The sequence below is a fragment of the Phragmites australis genome, chromosome 11 (genome assembly GCF_958298935.1).
Source record: "Phragmites australis chromosome 11, lpPhrAust1.1, whole genome shotgun sequence".
Taxonomy (NCBI): domain Eukaryota; kingdom Viridiplantae; phylum Streptophyta; class Magnoliopsida; order Poales; family Poaceae; genus Phragmites; species Phragmites australis.
The window spans coordinates 13252335-13270105 of NC_084931.1; the positions used below are offsets into that span (position 1 = coordinate 13252335).

Here is a 17771-nt window from a genome sequence, read left to right on the forward strand (position 1 = left end):
TAAAATCCCTAAGAATAGCTATAAGGGGTTATATTGGGCATCTCTAAGAGATGCTCTAAAAACCCACTCTCGTTCGTGCTCATTTTCACTACAACCTCTGACTTGACGTATCATAATGACGCGACATCCCTCTGCACGTAGACAGGACGCACCATAATGCCTTGGCGATGTCTCCGCTTCTGCCCAACATGTCAGCCTTGAAACACCACGCACCCGAGGCGACCTCATTATTTCAACCATCATTATTGGATCTTGACGGCATCGAAACTTTCTGTTTGACCTGTTCATTTTCATCCCAATTTCCTTCCCTTCACCCGGCTCATTGCTTAGTAGAACTTGTACAACTTGAAACCATGGCATCTACTTCGTCGTCGTCTCCCGAGCAATGTCCAAGAACCAAAGGGATAGGATCTCTCACCCCACGACCTCTTGCCATGGTTCCGCCTAGAGTCATCATCATTTCCTTCAATGAAGAAGAATTGAGTGAGAGGCCTAAGAAGAGAGGGAACAAAATTTCCGTTGGAGGTTGTTGACCCTTCACCCGGCACCTCCAACACTTCCTCAATGCCGACGACATGGAATAATGGCGCAAGATTTAGTGACGCGGGCTGCACAAGAAGGAGATGAGGATGGTGATGATCTTGATGAGATCATCAACCAGGTCACTGATGAGGTCTTCGACGATGAATCCCTCGAGCCTCTAGTGGTGAAGAGAATGCAGTTGTCTTCTTCCTCGACACCACCAGACGGCTTCCACGTCCCACGGAGGGTCACTCGACATCGCCAGTGCCGGTCAGCAGCTCTAGCAGGGTCCTTCCCTTGGCCACTTTCCCTAACCCTTATGATGGTTGGCTGCTGGTTCCCAGGGCGTTCAATTGCCGCCCTAAGGAGGAGAAAAAGAGGTTCCGTGACTCATTCGAGGGCAAGTGGGGGTCCACATACTTCTGAACTCTTAAAGGTGGTGGATCTTCACTATTTGAAAGAGCTAGGTGAATCTTTTCTATCAACTTTGCACTAGCTACGCAGGTCAAAGAGAAAAATATGTAATAGGGTAGTCAATCTAATCAAAATGTAATTGACTTACCTTTAACCTACCTTATCTATGAATAAAACTGTCGAAGTTGATCGATGTTTCACGAATTTTTGAGTTCTTCACCATTTGGAGTAGATAGTCGTACTGATCCAGATCGAGTGACTTTGAATATTATGTAGGGTCCTTTCCACTTAGTTGATAACTTGTGGCGCCTAGCTTGCTTCTGCACCTTTCATAGAACAAAGTCCCCAACAATAAGTTTTCTGGGCTAGATTTTCTAATTGTGATATCCACAAAACGCTGGTTGATACTCAACTGCTCGAATGGACGCTCGATCACAGTACTCCTCAAGTTGATTGATGTCATCCGCTTGTAATTGCTCTTGCACTTTTTTCGAGTAACTTTCTACTCATAGCAACCCAAACTGCAATTCAATCGGAAGCACTACTGCTTCTGCTTCGCAGACTAAAAAGAAAGAAGTTTCACTGGTGGCCCTGTTAGTCGAGGTACGAACGACCCATAGTCCCGAGGGAAGTTCCTTCACCCAGCGTTTCGAGTAAGCTTTTAGCATGTCAAACACTCGAGTTTTGATACCCTGCAAGACTATACCATTAGCGCGCTCAACCTAACCATTACTTTGAGGGTGAGCTACTAAAGCGAAACAAGTTTTGATGCTAAATTCTTCACAGAACATGGTAAAGGTCCCGCTTCTAAACTGGCTACCGTTATCTATAATTATCCGATGTGGAATGTCATATCAAGTAGTTATGCTCCTCATGAACTTCTTAGCCACTTTTGTGGTTATCTTTCCCACAGGTTCAGCCTTGATCCACTTAGTGAACGTGTAGATAGCCACAAATAGGAATTTGAAACCACCTTGGGCCCTTGGGAATGGTCCCAAGATATCAAAGCCCCAGATAGAGAAAGGCTAAGAAAGACAAATTGTTTGCAGAGCTTGGGCTGGCCAAGTGGTCTGTCTTCCAAAAAAATTGGCAACTTTCACACTTTTTGACCAGCTCGGAAGCATCCTATAGGGTAGGCAGCCAATAGAATACTTAGTAGAAAACCTTTCCGACCAAGGTGCGGTAAGACGCATGATTACAACACATGCCTCCATGGATATCGAGCAATATCTTATTGCCCTCTTCTTGAGTGATGCACTTCATCAAGATTCCATTACTCCTCTTTCGAAAGAGCTTGCCGCCTACTAAAGCATATAGCTTGGACTTACGAGCAATTTTCTCTATAAATGCATCATCATCAGGGTTCTCTCAACCTTCGAGGTAGGCTCGGAATGGGGTCATTCAAGTCAGTTTGTGTTTGGGTAGTGTATCTTTCATATCTACGGATTCTGACTTACTAACCCAACTAGATTGCTAGCTGAGTTGAACAGCATCTGCACATGAGGCGATCGAGACAGATGGTTTGAGGAGTTTCTCGATGAAGACTCCTATTGGTGTGGGCGAACGAGACAGAGTGAGTCTGGCGAGTTCATCATTAGTGGAGTTGTTGCCTCTCCGAATGTGCGTGACTTCCAGCCCTTTGAACATTTGCTTGAGCTTTCATACTTTGCTCAGATAAGCTGTCATATTGTCATTTAAGCACCAGTACTCCTTTTGCACTTGGTTTACGACTAGCTATAAGTTCCCTTTCATGAGTAATTGCCTAATTCCAAGTGATATAGCTATGCGGAGCCTGTTTACCAGTCCTTCGTATTCTACAATATTATTGAAAGCTTTAAATTCTAATTGAACAATGTACCTGATTTTTTGCATGTTGAAGACTTGAGCATGATGCCAACCCTGAGCCTTGAAGTGTGAGCGATCCATCAAAGAAAAGCATCAAGTGATCCTCAACCATGTTTTGCTTTGTTTCCTTAACTTTTGTCCACTCGGCGATGAATTTTTCTTGTACTCCTGACTTAATGCTTGTATGTGGCGTGTAATCTACGTCGAACACATTGAGCTCGACGGCCCATTACGCAATTTGATCAATAGCCTCACTATTGCGCATAACATCCTTCAGTGGACACATCATTATGACGGTGATCTTGTGCGCTTGGAAATAATGTCGTAGCTTTTAGAAAGTGATCAGGACTAGTAAACTGGTTTGTGGATCTTGGCTTTCTTCTCAGGGCATTCCCGCTCGACCACCAGGACTGTACTCACAACTTGTGGGGTGCCTGCTGTTGGGGATCATCTCCTGCCGTCCCTGTACTCAAAGGCAACCGCGAAGTTAGTCGGAGGTGCTGCGGGACAACCGCTGTGTTGGTTGCATCTTCCATAGCCGAGTTGGCGTATGCGAAGACTGATCTGTCTCGACTGCTGCGCGAAGCTCTAGTTCGCGTCCCGCGCCCTTCGCTCGGTGCGAAGATAAGGCTAGGCCTTCGCCTAGAGGCGGCAAAGGCAGCTCGCCAAGAGGTCGGACGGAGAGGGCTTCGATACCCTTTGGTTGAAAAACAGCTGGATAGTGGGCCCAATTGTCATGGGCACTGTTGTAATTATGGGATCATGCTTATTTGTACTATATTGCCCCCGGATATTCCGGAAATATAGCAGGTCAGGGGGTAATATGTGTAAACCGGGTTCGTGGTCGCCGGGTACGGGCTATAAATAGAGCCACAGTGTAAACATGAACAGTAACCTGAGACTGTTCTACTTCCAGTACACGTCACCGTAAGGGGCCTTCGCCAGTTCCACCCCCGAAGGCCCATTTTGTCTGGGACTTCGATCCCAACAGTTGGCGCCGTCCGTGGGATCGAACCCACGAAGGCATGCCACCGAAAAAGAAAGCGAAGCCACCTGGAGGAGCTGAGGCTCTACTAGAACTCACAGCCACAGTCGGACCTTCGGCAGATAGAACCACTCCGGTGGTACCAGAATCAGGAAATGCCTCAGCCGGGGGGGCTTTGGCCGCACAACACCAGAATTGCGAAGTTGACACAGCGCAACAACAAACTGCCGATGGCCGACATGACGACACACTACGGGTGGACGCGGAGCAAACACCGATCATGGAGCCAATAGATCGCATTCGCTTCGATTTTCTGGAAAAAGAAGGCGAAAGAGGGCGAAGCAAAGAATGGGAGGAACTAGGCGACTTCGCCGAGTTGGAACATGATGAAGAAACAAATGAAGAACGAAATGCTAGGCTAGAAGCTGAGGAGTTGGAAAGACAGATTGCGCACAAAAAGCACATGTTGGATGGCCTAGCAGCAACCCAGAAAGCTGTGGATTACCGTCGGCGGGCGGAAGAAGCAAGAAAAACGTTGGAAAGGATCCAGGAGGAAATTGATATACTCCAAACAGAAGGCATGTCTCGCCGACCAACGCCACCAAGAGATTTCATACGGGCTTCGTAAGAAGTTCAGCGAAGATCTTCCACAGGAGATCCTGAGTCACCCCTGGCAATGGACCTACAAAATCAGCCATGGCCGATAGGATTCAAGATGCCCAGGGTGGTTATGTTTGATGGAGAATCGGATCTGAGAGAATTTGTCATGAGCTTCGAGGCAGCCGTGGAGTCAGCTGGCGGAGACGGTGTAACCTTGGCGAAGGCTTTTGTATTGGCAATCAAGGGAATAGCAAGGTCGTGGTACTCCGCTCTGCCCCCGGGGTCCATATATTCATGGGAACAGCTGCGCACTGCCCTATACAGCAACTTCCAAGGAAACCGAGCGGATAACATCACCGCAACCGACCTCTTCGCGCTGAAGCAACAACCAACAGAAACTTTACAAAGCTATATGCGTAGATTCGTACACATACGATGTCAGGCGAAGGGATTGAGCAAAGATACCATCATCGATGCTGCAATACAGGGCATCAGAGGGGGCCTTTTAGCAGGGAAGCTCACTAGAAAAAGACCCACAAGCGTCCAAGAGCTACTAAACAAGATGGAAGAATACTCAAGATCTGAATTAGATCATCTACGAAGGAAAAACGAGTTTACGGCCTCAAGAGCAAAACATGCACCACATAAGGAGGCAGTTGGTGGCAATCCGAGAGACAGACCTTGGCGACCAAGAAAACCCGAAGGTCCGGATTATCCACGCCAAAAAGAAATCAACCAGATCAACCCCGGCCCGCCCGAAGCAGTCCAAAGCTCGTGCGAAGCCTACAATTCGTCCAATAGAGGGGGCCGGACGGGAAGGGGAAGAGGCCGCGGAGGTAGAGGAGGTCGACCTTCGCATGACCCAGCAACCTTTTACTGTGAACTGCACGGCAAAGGAGCAGGCCACCGGACTAAACATTGTCCACAAGTATAGCGAAGCAGTCAGTAGATAACGGACGAGCGGTTCACCACGCAACAAGCTTCGCAAGAGGCGAAGGGTGGCAAAACCACAATCAAAACATGATGTTTCCAAACCAATGGCATCAAGGTCCAGCACCACAATTTGCACCCGCACCCCCAGTCCAATTTGATCAAACCAGGCAACTGAACATTCGGGGTGATCTACCCCCGCCTCCGCCAAGACCAGCAATCGAGGCACCACCAGAAAGTAGCAAATCAGTCAATACCATAAACAATGGGTACAATGTGGTGCTGGCTATCTCAGGGGGGTCCAACCAGCAAACAGAATCCAAAAGACAGCAAAAAGAATACGTACGAAGGGTTAACCACGTCGGAGTGGGACCAACGTACATCAATTCAAGATGGTCTAACATTCCCATTACATTCTCGCAAGAGGATATGAGGGTATTAGATTACCCGCACACAGATGCCCTAGTCATTACTGCGAACATCTCGGGAAACGAAGTACATAGGATATTAATCGATGGAGGAAGTTCTGCAGACATTATCTTCGCTGATGCCTTCGATAAGATGGGGCTGTGAAGAGATGACTTGAAACAAGCTGGGTCGCTGTTGCTGGGCTTCAGCGGAAGTGCAATCAACGTCATTCGGTGAACAGTCCCAGTGTCATTCGGCGAACAGACAAATTTCCGCACAGAGGAAATTACCTTCGACGTGGTGGACATTAATTACCCATACAATGCGATATTTGGGAGGGGGTTCCTCAATAATTTGGGGCAATACCGCACCACGCTTATTTGTGCATGAAGATGCCTGGCCCAGAAGGAGTCATAAAAGTGTTGGGAGATCAGCGAGTTGCTAGGCGAATCGAAGTAGGCATAGCCCCAGGGAGAAGAAATGTCCACAACATCGAAGACCCTTCGACGGGGGCCGAAGTAGGGCAAAGCAGGAAAATCATAGAGAAATGCACGAAGGCTACACCAGAAGGACCTACCAGAATACTGCTGCTAAATCATGAAAAAGATAAGAAGATTACAATAGGGGCAGATGCCCCAGAAGAAGATCAGCAACAACTTGTCATGTTCCTTCGTAGAAACAGCGACATCTTCGCATGGTCCCCTAGGGACCTGCAAGGAGCAAGTCGAAGCATCATTCAACACAAGTTAAATGTGGACCCCAGAGCGAAGCCAAGGAAACAGAAGCTTAGAAAGGCTTCGGGGGAAAGAGAAGAAGCAGCAAAAGTCGAAGTAGAAAAATTGCTCGATGCCGGAGTAATACGCGAAGTTATACACTCGGAATGGCTGGCCAACCCAGTATTAGTAAGAAAAAGCAATGGAAAATGGAGAATGTGCATCGATTTTACAGACTTAAACAAAGCTTGCCCAAAAGATGACTTTCCATTGCCTAGAATTGACCAGCTTATAGACTCCGCAGCCGGCTTCGAGATGTTAAGCTTCCTCGATGCCTATGCTGGGTACCATCAAATATGGATGACAAAGGAAGACAAAGAAAAAATAAGTTTCAGAACCTCCTTCAGAACATACTGTTTCGTAAGAATGCCTTTTGGACTCCGCAATGCTGGAGCAACCTTTACAAGATTGGTACAAGCCACGTTAAAGCCGCAGCTGGGACAAAATGTATTGGCCTATGTTGATGACATAGTAGTAAAAAGTACCAGGAAAAGCCAACACATCGAAGACCTCCGGGAAACATTCGATAATCTGCGAAGAGCAGGTTTAAAATTAAACACGGAGAAATGCGTCTTCGGAGTGCAATCTGGAAGACTCCTAGGGTCTCTAGTGTCGAAGAGAGGAATCAAAGAGGATCCTCAGAAGATACAAGCTCTTTTGGATACGAAACCGCCACATAACAGAAAGCAAGCCCAACGCTTGACAGGAAGACTAGCAGCATTGAACAGGTTCATTGCGAAGTCCGCCGAGCGAAGTCTACCATTCTTCAAGGTGTTAAGAAGTTCTGAACCTTTCCAATGGGGTGCCGAGCAGCAGGCTTCTTTCGATGAGTTAAAAGTATACTTGACGAAGCTTACAGCATTGACCAGCCTGGATCCGGGCGCAGATTTGCTGTTATACATAGCAGCTTCCCCATCAGCAGTCAGCGCTGTTCTCGTGCAGGAAAAAATCGAAGATACCAGACTGTTGCAAGCACCAGTGTATTACGTATCCGAAGTACTAGCAGGACCGAAGAAGTCATACACAGAGTTGGAAAAAGTGGCATATGCACATGTAATGGCATCCCGCAAGCTTCGCCACTATTTTACTTCTCACAAGATTACAGTGCCAACTTCCCTACCCCTTCGCGACATGTTCAAAAACAAAGAAGCCATCGGAAGAATAGCAAAGTGGGCAACGGAGATAGCTCCATTCATGATTGTCTTCGTGGCACGAACATCGTTAAAATTGCAAGCGCTGGCGGATTTCGTGGCAGAATGGACACCTTCATCTGAGGCTTCGGATGACGAAGCAGCAGAACCAATTTGGACCGCGTACTGCGAAGGAGCTTGGGGAGCTGCAGGAGTAGGAGTCTCGGCAGTAATATTTTCACCGTCAGGGGCGAAACTGCGATACGCCGCCAGGTTGGAGTTCCGATCCACAAACAATATGGCGGAATACTAAGCTGTACTCCTGGCACTTCGCAAGGCGAAGGCTTTGGGAGCTCGAAGAATACTTGTCAAAACAGACTCGAAGGTTGTAGCAAGCCAGATTGAAAAAACATTCCAGGCAAAGGAACCAGAGCTGATCAAGTACAGGGCAGTAGTGCGAAGGATGGAAAAATACTTCGTCGGATTCACGGTGAAAAGTGTATCAAGGAATGATAACAACGAAGCAGATGAGCTAGCCAAAGCGGCTTCGTAGAACATGCCCATGCCTCCAGTTGTCTTCTATCAGAAACTAAGTGAACCGGCCTGCGATGACAAGTCCAGCCAAACACGACTGGTCGCATCAGTTGAGAGCGAAGACTGGCGTTTCCTGATAATGGCATATCTGCGGGGTCAAAGGGATATCGAAGATCACGTCGAAGCAAAGCGCATGGCTCAGAGAGTAAGAAATTATAAAGTAATAGACGAAGATCTGTACAAAGCAGGAGTCTGCGCACCATTTTTACGATGCATATCTCAGAAAGAGGGCCAACAACTGTTAAGCGAAATTCACAGCGGATTGTGCGGCTCACATATCGGAACAAGGGCTTTGGTAGGAAAAGCATACAGGCAGGGCTTCTATTGGCCAACGGCTGTAAGTGATGCGGACCAACTGGTACGAAGTTGCCAACAGTGCCAATTCTGGGCGAAGGGATCAAACAGACCGACAATGAAGACACAACTCATTCCGCCGATCTGGCCATTACGGTGATGGGGGATCGATATTGTCGGGCAGCTACCGCCATCCCCAGGAAATTTGCGCTATGCCGTGGTGGCGGTAGAGTACTTTTCAAAATGGGTAGAAGCAATGCCACTCGTGAGCATAACATCAAAAAATATACAAAAATTCCTATGGCAGAATATTGTGTGCCGCTTCGGGGTTCCGAGCGAAGTAACCATGGACAACGGTACTCAGTTCGATAGCGCGGGATTTAGAGAATTCTGTAATGGCCTGGGCATAAAATTAATGTTTGCATCAGTTTACCACCCACAATCTAATGGCGCAGTTGAGAGAGCAAATGGCATCATCTTCGCAGGGGTTGCGAAGTGTCTTCAAGGATTGCCAAAAGGAAAATGGGTCGAAGAATTGCCCAAGGTATTATGGTCAGTAAGAACAATGGTTGCAAGACCAACAGGATACACGCCATTTCGCCTGCTGTTTGGCGAAGAGGCCATGACCCCAGAAGAGTGCAAAGCGAAATCATTCAGGGTCGGGAATGAACCAGAACAATGCGAAGAATTTTCATCGAAGGATGCCCTCGAAGAAGTAAGATTGCAAGCCGCAAAAAACCTGGCCATTTACCAAAAAGAGACAAGAAAATGGAGAGATAAGAATGTATCCGAAAAGACCTTCGCACCAGGAGATTTGGTGTTACGAAGATTTGGTACAGCAGCATCGTTTGGCAAACTTCAGAGTAAATGGGATGGCCCCTTCATAGTTAAAAGATCTCTGAGACCCGGTTCTTATCATCTAGCCAATATGGAGGGTGAAGAGCTTCCACACACATGGAATGCAGAGAACCTTCGCAAGTTCTACGCCTGAAGATCGGCAGCAAGAGTCCGAGACTCCAATGTAATTTTTAATTTTTTAATTTTTGTAATAGTTCTTGTAATCGCCATGTAAGGGTACTGCACTCTTTACCTCACAGGGGGACCCCTTCGCTAGGGGGTGAGGTTTTTAACAAGGCAGAAACCCATATGATCAAAGATAGTGGCCCCCAAAAAATATTGTTTGTCTCGAGTAGTACTACTTTTCGTCGAAGTGCGCCACGCTAGGAGATTGGCGCACCAATCGACGATCAGAACAAGGTGCAAAGTGTAGGCATGCAAGCGTACACTTACGACCTTCGCGGAATTATAAATACCGCCAGCAAACTTCGCCAAAAGTCAGGGGCTAAGAATGCCTGCCCCTGCAATGAAGGAAAAAACAAACCTTCGCTGAAATGAAGTATCGCCGAGCCAAAGAAAAGGCAGCAAACTTCGCCAAAAGTCGGGGGCTAAGAGTGCCTGCCCCCGCAACGAAGGAAAAAACAAACCTTCGCTAAAATGAAGTATCGCCGAGCTAAAGAAAAGGCAGCGAACTTCGCCAAAAGTCAGGGGCTAAGAGTGCCTGCCCCCGCACCGAAGGAATAAACAAACCTTCGAGAAAAAATGCCCCTAAGCCAACCAAGAGGCAGCACACTTCGTCAAGTACAGGGGGCTAGCACTGCCTACCCAAATATCAATGGTCAAACGAGTTGAAGCCAAAAAAATTCAAAAGCTAAGCGTCGGAGACCAATCCACCCAAAATAGGCCGAAGTTACCTGCGAGTAAAAGTCGGGGGGGGGGGGGGGGGGACGGCGCTTCGCAAATGTAACACCGACCAAGAGAAAATTATCATCCCAATAGAATCGCAAGAAACTGCGGCGAAAATCGGGGGATGGTTTTCGTCCAGAAAGTCTAACCCGGAGAATTCAACTTATGACCAGGGCGAATCGAAAAAAAAAACATACTTCGCTGGGCATGCCGATAAGGGTGTACAAAAAGAGCAAATCACAACACAAAACCAGTTTATTCCGCATCCAAATCAACCTCTGGATCAACAAAATCCTTATACAAATGACTAAAATAAAATTGATACTCGATTCCTTCGCTGGCATGGAAACGCGACGATGGGGCCGAAGTGGCCCCAACTTGGATTACAATACGACGTCGACATAGGAGTTTTGCCATCACTACCACTTCGACTAGCTACTTGCAAAGAGGGACCACACCGATAACACAATTGGGGTCTGTGTGAAAACGGCTCCTCGTCTTGAGGTTCAATTTTCGGTTCAACAAGCACCGATGTGCCGTCAACATCCCCCCTCGCCACACGGCGCAGATTTCGTTCAGCTCGTTGACTAACTATAGTCGAAGGACAAACAGATTTCCAAAACGCCTTCGTTCTAGCATTCATATCGTCATACGATCTACACTTCGCGTGCCAATACCGTTCCAAGTCAATATTAGCATGACGTCGGTGAAATGATTCCCAACAGGACCAGGAAACATAAAAATTATCCCTCATCATAGTCAAAGGCACAGCTTCTTCAGCTACCTGCGCAGTGTCCGAAGCAAGGACCTGCGCAGGGAGCGCAAAAAGGTCAATATCACTTCAACATGAATATATAATGTATTACACAGCCAGTGTATCACATCATTAATTACAAAAACCAAAGCATAAACATGACCCATCGCGCCAATTCATCCCACCTTCCCAATATCTTCGGCCGCCACATTAGTCGGTTTCGACGAGGTATCTTCCCTCGCCTTGGCCTAAATTTTTTTTTCAACAACAATAAATACATTATTGCCACATATAACCACTTTCATAACCTTCGACAAGAGAAAACATAAGTTTGGTATCTGTACCCTTTGACGATTCAATTCGGCCTCTCGAAGAGCTAGGTCGTGGCCATGCTTACACCAATAATTAGTGGTGAATGAACGAGCGGTGCTCTTCGACGACTTGGTAACAGCCGAAGTTGACAGATCTGAAGGATACTGGAAGGAAGGTCATTGAAGAGCAGTGTGATGGTCGCAACCCGTCATCTCCACAGACTGCACGAGACTCCGGGCGACGACCATGGTGTAGAAATCGCCGTATAGCTGAGCAGCTGGAAGGAGGCTACTGCTGGTCTCATTGATCCAACCGATAAGTCCACCCAGTCTGACGAGTTCAAGTGATGGAGGAGTCGCCGAGGCGCCAATACCTTCAAAGGTATGGCTGATTGCTTCGCAGGCGGCAATCGCCTTCGGCTCAAGCTCCCCAATGACATTAAGGGCATCGTCATTGTAAGCCTTCGCTTCGCTTAGTTCATTCTGCAGCCGCTCTGCTCTCTCTCTCTCCGACGCACACTGTGATTGCAATTCACAAACTTGCGCTTCGGAAGATTGCAAATTCTGGCGAAGGCAATTCACTTCGCTGTCAGTAACACCCTTCGCTGAGCGTAGGGCTTCGAGGTCCGCTTCAAGCCTCTCCGATCGTAACTCTGTATCCTTCGCCCGCCGTGACAACTCGCACTTCTGGCTCTCAGCTTTCTCCGCCCGTTTTTGTAGCAGTTCAATTTGGCCCTGAGCGCTTCGGGCGCGGGCTTTGAACTTTTCTGCTTGTTTGCGTTGAGCTCGGGAGAGAAGTAAAACCTGAAATTTCAACTACAAGTTAGTAAAATACAAAGTTTTCTTTCTCTCATTATAAGAAAATATCCGATATACCTTCGCGATGGCCACATCGGAAGCATCAATCAATTCGCTTGAAGACTTTTGACCAAGCGGGATCTCCACCTCAGGAAGAACGAAGGTACCAAAAATCTTCTTCGCATCGCTTACCACTCCGACACTCGGCTCAAAAGCGGCGGGCTGCAAAGCCTCGGGGGCAAGGGCCTTCGCGTCAAGCAGCCCACCAAGACCCATCAGGCCCTTCCCCCTGCGACGAGGCGCACTTGGCGTGGAATCTTCGCTCTCGGAAGACGAGCTCGAGGACGAGGAGGGCGACGAGTGTGCAGCCACCTCTACGTCGGTGCCAACTTCTTCAACAGGCTCCTCTGCAACATCGGGCTCCAATGCTGCGCCCGTCCCCGTCAATTCTTCGTCGTCGCTCAGAATCAACGTTGGAAGATCGACGCGCGTGCAAAACAGGGATTTCAGTGCCTGGGCCTCCTGCGCTCCTTCGGAACTCTCCCGACGGGTCAGGCCACGCGAAGCAGCGGAGCCCTCCGGCGATGTTTCTATGTGATACTCGGACGCAGCTTCGCGTGGTTTTTTACGGAGTGCGACAGCCTTCTTGGTACGGCCAGTTTTTGGCGATCGTTCCGAAGCCTTCCTTTTCGTCGGAGGGCAAGCGGCGGGTTCTTCGCTCACTTCCACTGGTGGGGAGCCTCCCGCATTAATTTGCAGAACAGCAGAATCTTCGGACGCTCATCATACAACAAACCACGATAGTCGAAGATTCTGTTTAACCTATGGTTAAGTCCCTGGTCCGCGCACAGCTGCGCTTTGCCAGGAGTAACCTTGCCAACCAGCATCACAGCCTTCGCCTCCACTTCGGCTATCGACAAATCTAATAAAAAATAATTAAAACAATTGTTAGATGAGAAGATTTAAATTAAGTAACAGTGCACGATCAAGAGGGTACCTGCGAAGCCTTCTACATTAGGATGAGGGAGGCAGAGCCCCTCAGGCCCTTTCTCCCCGAAGGCCGGGATACTCCAGCCGCGGCTAAGGGGCCAAACCCCGGCTGCCAAAAACTCCTCGACCAAGTCACGAGTTGATAGATGCTTCGCGCACCGTGCGAAGGCTTCAAGCGCCGTTTGTTGCGATGCTTTCAACCGCACATCCGGTGCACGGTTTCCCTTGACCCCTTCGCACTTCGAAACAAGGTAATCTTCGGCTTCAACCTTGTGGTAAAACCACCATTGAGTCCAGTCGCTAGGCCACTTGTTCTTGTATACAACTACGGGAGTGGACAGGCCGGTGCGATAGGCGAAGTTTAGACAACCATAGTGCGCTTCGCTCTGTACTCCGCGGACAAAAACTGGTTTTGGTTGATGGTGCAGGCGGTGCGTAGCGGAGAAGGCCCTTGCGGAAGCCTTAACTCCCTTGGATCGAGCAGCCCAGGCAAAAAGACTCATCCTGACTATGGTGTTAGGCGTTAACTGATGCAAATATACTTCGAAGAGCTTCAACACTTTGATTACCATTTCGTCACAGGGAAGCCGAAGGCCAGCCCTAAAGTAATGCACAAACACGATGGCTTCGTCGACAGCGGGCTCCGGGATCTCCTGCTTTCTAGGAAGCCGGACCTTCGATACGTCACTAATCAACCCTTCCCTGACAAGGCCAGCTAAAACTTCACCATCCACCTTGGACTGTCCAATCCAGTAAGTCTTCGGACGTGACGATCTGTATTTCGGAGCCATCTAGTTCAAGGAAAACTTCTAGCAGTGCGAAGACAATCGGGGGCTAATTCTAAGGCGTCCGAAGGACTCAAAATTACTTCGTACAAGAGCAACAACTCTAAGCAAGGGCACGGTAAAAAAATTTTGACAGCTTCCGATATTTATAGGAGAAATCGAGCGCGGTTAACACTACCAGCATCGAAAATTGAACCGGCGCTGGAAACCGCGCTCAGATAACTACCATGAACATTAAATGCAGGTAGTTACCCATATCGTTCCAACACCAAAAAAATAAATAAATAATAATAATAATAATAATAATAATAACAATAATAATAATATAATATATATACATATAACAACATGCATTGGATCCAACTAACTTCGATAGGCCGAAAGGGGACGGCGCTTAGATATCTCGAAGTCTACAGGCTCGGCCTATCGAAGATAAACCTTGCCAGTAGGGGGCTACTGTTGGGGATCATCTCCTGTCGTCCCCGTACCCGAAGGCAACCGCGAAGTTAGTCGGAGGTGCTGTGGGACAACCGCTGTGTTGGTTGCATCTTCCATAGCCGAGTTGGCGTATGCGAAGACTGATCTGCCTCGACTGCTGGGCGAAGCTCCAGTTCGCGTCCCGCGCCCTTCGCTCGGTGCGAAGATAAGGCCAGGCCTTCGCCTGGAGGCGGCGAAGGCAGCTCGCCAAGAGGTCGGACGGAGAGGGCTTCGATACCCTTCGGTTGAAAAACAGCTGGACAGTGGGCCCAATTATCATGGGCACTGTTGTAATTATGGGATCATGCTTATTTGTACTATATTGCCCCCGGATATTCCGGGAATGTAGCAGGTTAGAGGGTAATATGTGTAAACCGAATTCGTGATCACCGGATACGGGCTATAAATAGAGCCACAGTGTAAACATGAACGGTAACCCGAGACTGTTCTACTTCCAGTACACGTCACCGTAAGGGGCCTTCGCCAGTTCCACCCCCGAAGGCCCATTTTGTCTGGGACTTCGATCCCAACACCTGCAATGTAAAAAAAGAGCTCCTCTTTTTCCTTAGGTAGGGTCAGAATTAACAGAGATAATAATTACCTTTTTAAGTCTTGAAAAGCATTCTCCACTTCTTCTATCCACTCGAACCGATCGTATTTCTTCAGTAGCTTGAAGAAGGGCATCCCTCATTCATCCATCTTGGAGATGAATTGACTAAGGGTTGCTATGCATCCTGTCAGTTTTTGAACTTCCTTCAGTGTTCGAGGTGACCACATCTGGTCGAGAGCCTTGATTTTGCCTGGATTGGCCTCAATGCCTTGACTTGACACTAGGAAACCGAGAAGCTTGTCAGACAGGATGTCGAATGTACACTTCTAGGGGTTAAGAATCATGTGATACTTTCTAAGGTTGTCAAATGTTTCCTTGAGGTCATTAATCAATGCATCTTTGGTTCTAGATTTGACTACAATATTGTCGACATAAGCATCAACGTTATGCCCAATCTAGGGTTGTAAATAATTTTGAATACACCATTGATACATAGCACCAGCACTCTTCAAACTGAAAAGCATCTTTACGTAGCAAAATACACTAAAGGGAGGTATAAAAGCAGTCGTTTCTTCATCCTCTATCCCCATGCTAATTTGGTGATACCCCGAATAGGCATCTAGAAAACACAGCAATTCACATCCTGTCGTAGAGTTGACTATCTGGTAGATGCGAGGAAGAGGAAAATGATCTTTGGGATAAGCTTTGTTGAGGTCAGTGAAGGTGGCACACATTCTCCACTTATTGTTGGCCTTCTTCATGAGGACTAGATTCGTGAGCCATGTAGGATGACGGACCTCTTGGATGAAGCCCCTTTAGGAGTTTGCCGACCTCCTCATGAATAGCTTGCTTCCAGTCTTCTACGAATCTTCACCGATACGATTCCGCAGCTAGCCAATGCTTGATCACCTCCCTAGGGACTTCAGGCATATCAGACGGTTGCCATGCAAATACGTCTGAGTTTGCCCAAAGGAAAGTGATGAGCTCGAGTTCCTATTTTGGGTCAAGGTCGACCCCTATCTTGACCATCTTGGCTGGTTTAGATGGGTTGAGGGGCACTTTCTTGATGCCACCACCAGCCTTCTTGTCCTTAACACCGTCATTCATCTCACTTTTAGCGGCGGCGATAGACCTGGAGGCATCAGCGAGGCTTACGAGATTGGAGTCCTTGACCTTGGTGGTAGCTTGATGCTTCTAGCACTTAGACTCTGTGCCTTTTGAGGTAGTTGCCACTCAGAAGAAGTGTTCACCATATCTAGGCTCTGCTTATCGCACTTGACCACTGAACTTTGGTCCCCCTTAATGGTTATGACTCCATTAGGATCTGGGATCTTGAGCACCTGGTATGCATAGTTCACTATGGCCATGAACCTGCCTAACATTGGGCAACCTAGATTCACAATGTAAGTCATCTCAAAATCCGTAACATTAAATGTCAGCTTCTCTGTACGGAAATTGTTAGGCTCGCCAAAAGTGACCAGCAACTCGATCTAGCCAAGGGGCATGGTCGATGAGTTTGGAGTTATACCATGGAAAGGCTTAGCTCTTGTATTGAGCTCTGACCATTAGATCCTTATCTTGTCTAAAGTCTCGGCAAAGATGAGATTGAGCGAGCTACCCCCGTCGACCAAGGTCCTAAAGATTTTGATGTTTAGGATAGTAGGATAGACCACAACTGGATACTGATCCGGGTTTGGAACTATGGCAGGGTGGTCAGCTTGATCAAAGGTGATCGGGACTTCTGACCACTCTAGGTAACAAGGAGGCTTGGTTAAAGATAGGTTTACCTCCCTTTCGATCGCCTTGTACTACATCTTGGACTTGTATGAGGCGGACCCTCCAAAGATGTGTGCCAGGCTCTGGTCGGCCCTACAGAATTTAGGTTAATCGTCCTTGGCATCTGGCTTGGTCTATTTGCTATGGTAATCAGCAATAGCACCCTTAAGCTTATCATCGAGCTTCTTTTTGATAACGTGCCTGTTGGGCCATACTGTATCCGAGAGGTGTGTGAAAACAGTTCTACCCTAAGCACGTGGCACCCCGTGGACCCTTTGGCATTTCCGTGAGCGAAGGTCTACCCTGTCCGAGATTTTGGTCCCAACAGTGCCATTCGTCAAAGTCATGTCGGTTGGTCCAATGGAAGGGACACCATTTCCTTCCTTCATGGCTCATGCCCTTATTATCCTCGGTGTTGTGCGACTTTCTCCTACTGACTGTAGCTACGGTCGTGTTAGGACCCTTGCGCTTCTAACTATGTTTGTTGTTTGAGGATTTAGGCTTGTTCTTGCTAGACTGATGATTTTTGGCGTGTGCCTGAGCTTCAGCATGCTTTGCACACTTGTCGGCCAGCTCGAAGAGTTCTTTTACCGTATGGATCTTTCAGGTAGCCAGCTTCTTGACCAGATCTTGTCGTTGATGCCCCACTTGAAGGCGATGATGTTCGAGCTGTCGGAGATGTTCGGCATCGTATTGCTCCTGTCGCTGAACCAACGAATGAAGTCTCGAAGAGATTTGTCCTTACCTTGGTTTAACTTGTGAAGATCATCATATGTTCCTTAGCGCTCGAATGTTCCCTGGAAGTTGGCGATGAACTGAGCCTTCAGCTCGGCCCACGATCGAATTGAGTTGGGTGGTAGGTTCAACAATCAGGATCTTATAGGTCCATCAAGGGCGGCTACTAGGTAATTGACCATTACCCTATTATCTCTGCCAGTCGCTCGAATAACAGTGCTGTAAATCTGTAACCACTCATTAGGGTTGAGCTTTCTGTCGTGCTTCTGGATCGGGCCCACCTTAAACTTCTTGGGCCATCGTATCAACTAGATCTCTCAAGAGGAGATGAGAGAGGACTATCATGTATGTTCCTTT

At 47.8% G+C, this 17771-nt stretch overlaps 1 protein-coding gene across 1 annotated transcript; it reads right to left on the reverse strand.

Moving 5' to 3' along the window:
- Positions 1–15896: 15896 nt before the first annotated feature.
- LOC133884013 (uncharacterized) lies at positions 15897–17368 on the reverse strand. Its single transcript, XM_062323419.1, has 3 exons — positions 17271–17368; positions 16134–16274; positions 15897–16035 (listed from the first exon to the last, which is right to left on the reverse strand). Exons 1-3 carry the CDS (start codon positions 17366–17368, stop codon positions 15897–15899), a joined length of 378 nt encoding a protein of 125 aa, XP_062179403.1.
- Between the last annotated feature and the right edge of the window lie 403 nt (positions 17369–17771).

Bases quoted from the DNA above. Each gene is read 5' to 3' on its own strand.
- LOC133884013 (XM_062323419.1), bottom strand. From the start codon at position 17,368: ATGCCGAACATCTCCGACAGCTCGAACATCATCGCCTTCAAGTGGGGC. The intron at 16,275-17,270 runs GTAAAAGAACTC...AATGTTAGGCAG, and splicing joins CTACCTGAAAGATCCATACG to GTTCATGGCCATAGTGAACT. The intron at 16,036-16,133 runs GCAACTACCTCA...TGATGCCTCCAG, and splicing joins GTGAACACTTCTTCTGAGTG to GTCTATCGCCGCCGCTAAAA.